At 43.8% G+C, this 5,000-nt stretch overlaps 1 protein-coding gene across 3 annotated transcripts in view; it reads left to right on the top strand.

Moving 5' to 3' along the window:
• LOC134092357 (ras-related protein Rap-1A-like) overlaps positions 1-5,000 on the top strand; it is a 23,866-nt gene that overhangs the window by 14,514 nt on the left and 4,352 nt on the right. For all 3 annotated transcript variants that reach the window (XM_062545156.1, XM_062545154.1, XM_062545155.1), the window contains exons 3-4: positions 2,875-2,943; positions 4,623-4,679. In XM_062545156.1, the coding sequence (XP_062401140.1) occupies positions 2,875-2,943; positions 4,623-4,679 (126 nt within the window). The remainder of the gene's footprint in view (positions 1-2,874; positions 2,944-4,622; positions 4,680-5,000) is intronic.

The raw sequence follows: 5,000 nt of genomic DNA, 5'->3' as shown, positions 1-5,000 counted from the left end.
ACCACCCAAAACACACCATACCTAGTGTGAAGCATGGTGGGGGCAACATTATGTTGTGGGGATGTTTCTTTTCAGCGGGAACTGGGCAATTGGTCAGGATAGAAGGGAAAATGGATGCTGCCAAGTACACCCACATTCTTAAGGAAAACCTGCGTCCCTCTCCTAGACAGCTGAGGATGGGGAGGTCATTCGCCTTCCAACACGACAATAATCCTAAACATACTGCCAAAAGAACAAAGCAGTGGCTTAAGGATAGGATGGTGAATATCCTTGAGTGGCAAAGTCAGAGCCCTGACTTAAATACTATAGAAAATATGTGGATTGACTTGAAGAGAGCAGTCCATCGCCATTCCCTACAGAATTTGACTAAATTTTAACATTTCTGTACGGAAAATTGGGCAAATATTCCCCTATCTAGGTGTGCAAAGCTATAATAGAGACATATCCAAACAGATTGATGGCTGTAATGAAAGCAAAAGGAAGCTTTACAAAGTATTAAGTCAGGGGTATGATGACTTTTCCAACCCTGTTATTCTAGTTTTTCATTTTTTATTAATTTTCAGAACTGTTTACTTTTTTTTCATTATTTTGATGTTGTACAGCTAAATTTGTTAATAAAACTGGAAAAGATTTTTTTAAAAATGGGTTTTGATTTCAGGCTGTAAGACAAAAAAAGTAACTATTTCAAAAGGGTATGATGACTTTCTATAGGCACTGTATCTACACTTTAATGCAGGTTAAAAGTGTATAGACTTAGACACCATTGGAATACGGAATAGAATCTCAAACAACGCCAATCAACAATGATGCAGCAACAGGTAGGATATCTAGCAAATGTAACGTTTACAGTAGGATATTTTATGTAGGCTACACAAACATATTACAGGATGAGCTAGTATGTTCTTCGAAGTGTTTCCAAGTGTGTGATTATCCTATTAGGAATGTACAATAAGCTGTTAACAAAGGATTTTAATTTGTGAATGATACCGAAAGCTTTATGATTGCCTGGCTGGCAAGTGCCTATAGCTAAAACGAGTGCTAGCTTGCTAACAAACAAACGTGAAAATTATAGCAATGCAGGTTGTACTAGAACCGACTGTGAGAAGAAGGCTTAAACCTAAATGGTGCAACTAGTAGGCCTATGCCTATCAGGTTGGACTTCACTAGAATGCTGGGTGAAGATCGGTGTCGTGTAGGCTGCTCTGTCGAGATAGCTAAAAGCCCTTGTGTAAGCCCTGTTGGCTGCAGCCGACCCCGGTGTTAAACGTTAGTCTGGAGCAAGTTATGTTTGATTGTCGTTAGCTAAATACAGTGTTTACGTTAACGTTAGCTAAATACAGTGCTTACGTTAACGTTAGATTGTCTTTAGCTGTTGATAACGTTACCTAGAGCAAACCGGTTACGGTAACGATATAAGCAAATCAAGTAAGGAGTAGCCTACAGCAGGAGACAAGAGGATAATGTCCGGGTTTATCGCAGCTGTGGCATGGTAGAATGTTTTCACAGCTGTTACAGCTTAATGAGTAGACGTAACAATCTATCTTTGCCGCCAAAGCGTCTCAACGTTAACTCAAAAAGTATAAAGTTCACTAATGTGAAAAATACATAGAACAAATCTCCGTTACAAGTAGGGATGGGCATTCGATTAAATTTTCTTAGTCGATCGTCGGGAGAATTAACGATCAACTATCGATTAATCATTAATATTTTTATATTAAAATTAATGATTTATTTAATTTAAAATGCAATGGAAATACAAAACCACAACGTGTTTGTTGCGTAGTGTGAGTCTTGAAGCAATGAAATCAATGTCACTGTGTGGCAACAATGAAACATTTTACCAGGCAGGGGCAATATTTGAAGCCATTCTCAGTTTAATGCGATTTTCCGTTTTGATTGCACTCAGTTTCAACCTAGCATCAACTCGAATTTAGCATGGAGATTTATTGAAACCAGCATATCGCATTCCGTCACGACAGCCTAGGCTACTATCACCAGACTGGTGTCTCACTACAGCTCCTGCTTCTTCTCTTCGTAGTGAGATTCTACCCGTTTGGTAGGCTAAATAACATTAGCCTACAGGATGCACCGCTATATTGTATTTATTCAAGTGGTAGGCTAGTTTGAGTGTGGCGGTGTTGTACTTTGCTTTGGACAAAGGCGTCTGCTAAATAGCATAACAATACACGTTGTTGCTTGCAGCGAACTAAGTCACTTTTCAAATTAAAATGGTCCCACGCCACACTTTACCGTGACCCCTTCATGATTGGCTACTACTGAAATCAAAACGGAAACTCGCAGTTAACTGAGAATGGCGTCAAACATTTCCCCCGGCTGGTAAAATGCTTAATTGTTGCCCTGCAGTGAAATTAATATCATTGTTTCAAGACTCTCACGACGCAACGCAACGTACAATAGTTTAATCGATTACAAATGTATGTTATCGACGAAATTCTTAATGATCAATCCTCGATCGTCGATTAATTATGCCCATCCCTAGTTACAAGACCTTTGTAGGAGTGTTTGAATGACGTCAAACGGTTCAGTGGTTTTAGAGCCTTTGATCGTTGATTTTGGTCGGAAGAAGAATAATTATAACGATAAGAAGAAGAAGAACTGGGATAACAGTACATTGCATTTACATGCATATAACAAGTGGCCACACACACTTGAGTCTAGCGCTCAACCCAATGACGTTAGGTGCTGTGTGTGTGTGTGTGTGTGTGTGTGTGTGTGTGTGTGTGTGTGTGTGTGTGTGTGTGTGTGTGTGTGTGTGTGTGTGTGTGTGTGTGTGTGTGTGTGTGTGTGTGTGTGTGTGTGTGTGTGTGTGTGTGTGTGTGTGTCTCCTCCTGACCCTGTGCTGTGTGTGTCCAGACGGTGCAGTTTGTGCAGGGGATCTTCGTAGAGAAATACGACCCCACAATAGAGGACTCGTACAGAAAGGTGAGCTGCTCTCCACAAGGCCACAGTGCTTACAACACCCTAACCCTTTACAACGCCCTAACCCCTAACCCTAACCCTTTACAACGCCCTAACCCCTAACCCTTTACAACACAACACCCCCCTTTACAACACCCTAACCCCTAACCCTAACCCTTTACAACACAACACCCCCCTTTACAACGCCCTAACCCCTAACCCTAACCCTTTACAACACAACACCCCCCTTTACAACGCCCTAACCCCTAACCCTAACCCTTTACAACACAACACCCCCCTTTACAACCCCCTAACCCCTAACCCTAACCCTTTACAACACAACACCCCCCTTTACAACACCCTAACCCCTAACCCCTAACCCTTTACAACGCCCTAACCCTAGGCCCTAACCCTTTACAACACAACACCCCCCTTTACAACACCCTAACCCTAAACCCTAACCCTTTACAACACAACACCCCCCTTTACAACGCCCTAACCCCTAACCCTAACCCTTTACAACACAACACCCCCCTTTACAACGCCCTAACCCCTAACCCGAACCCTTTACAACACAACACCCCCCTTTACAACGCCCTAACCCTTTACAACACAACACCCCCTTTACAACGCCCTAACCCTAACCCTAACCCTTTACAACACAACACCCCCCTTTACAACGCCCTAACCCTAACCCTAACCCTTTACAACACAACGCCCTAACCCCTAACCCTAACCCTTTACAACACAACACCCCCCTTTACAACGCCCTAACCCCTAACCCTAACCCTTTACAACACAACACCCCCCTTTACAACGCCCTAACCCCTAACCCTAACCCTTTACAACACAACACCCCCCTTTACAACGCCCTAACCCCTAACCCTAACCCTTTACAACACAACACCCTAATCCTAGGCCCTAACCCTTTACAACACAACACCCCCCTTTACAACACCCTAACCCCTAACCCTAACCCTTTACAACACAACACCCCCCTTTACAACACCCTAACCCTAACCCTTTACAACACAACACCCTAACCCTAGGCCCTAACCCCTAACCCTTTACAACACAACACCCCCCTTTACAACACCCTAACCCTTTACAACACAACACTGCCCTTTACAAGCCTAACCCTAACCCTTTACAACACAACACCCCCCTTTACAACACTCTAACCCTAACCCTTTACAACACAACACCCCCCTTTACAACCCTAACTCTAACCCTTTACAACACAACACCCCCCTTTACAACACCCTAACCCTAGGCCCTAACCCTTTACAACACTGCCCTTTACAACCCTAACCCTAACCCTTTACAACACAACACCCCCCTTTACAACCCTAACTCTAACCCTTTACAACACAACACCCCCCTTTACAACACCCTAACCCTAGGCCCTAACCCTTTACAACACTGCCCTTTACAACCCTAACCCTAACCCTTTACAACACAACACCCCCCTTTACAACCCTAACTCTAACCCTTTACAACACAACACCCCCCTTTACAACACCCTAACCCTAGGCCCTAACCCTTTACAACACAACACTGCCCTTTACAACACAACACTGCCCTTTACAACACTGCCACCAACATGTGTTTTGGAGCCCCATATGAAATCTCTCTCTCTCTCTCGTGTGTGTGTGTGTGTGTGTGTGTGTGTGTGTGTTTGTGTGTGTTTGTCCTTACTGCAGCAAGTGGAAGTTGATGGGCAGCAATGTATGTTGGAAATCCTGGACACGGCAGGCACAGTAAGTCACTCGCTCTCACTGTCATCTAGTGCTGTCTACTCTGTATGGTTGTGTGTGTGTGTGTGTTTATGTTGTAGTAGTGTTTATGTATGGTTGTGTGTATTCAGTGCGTGTGTGTGTGTGTGTGTGCGCTCTGCACTGCAACTAGCATGTCGGACAGCTAACACTGTGTGTCTAGGAATATTTTATGGCCTGAGGGACCTCTAAAACTGTGTGTGTGTGTGCGCAATAGTGCCCTCCTGCAGCAGTTTTTAGTCACGTAAGGCCCTCTAGTGGTGTGTGTGTGTGTGTGTGTGTGTGTGCGCGTGTGTGTGTGTGTGT

Source organism: Sardina pilchardus, chromosome 9 (genome assembly GCF_963854185.1).
Source record: "Sardina pilchardus chromosome 9, fSarPil1.1, whole genome shotgun sequence".
NCBI lineage: Eukaryota > Metazoa > Chordata > Actinopteri > Clupeiformes > Clupeidae > Sardina > Sardina pilchardus.
Note: the sequence above shows the minus strand (reverse complement) of the source record. Positions and strands in the feature narration are given on the sequence as shown.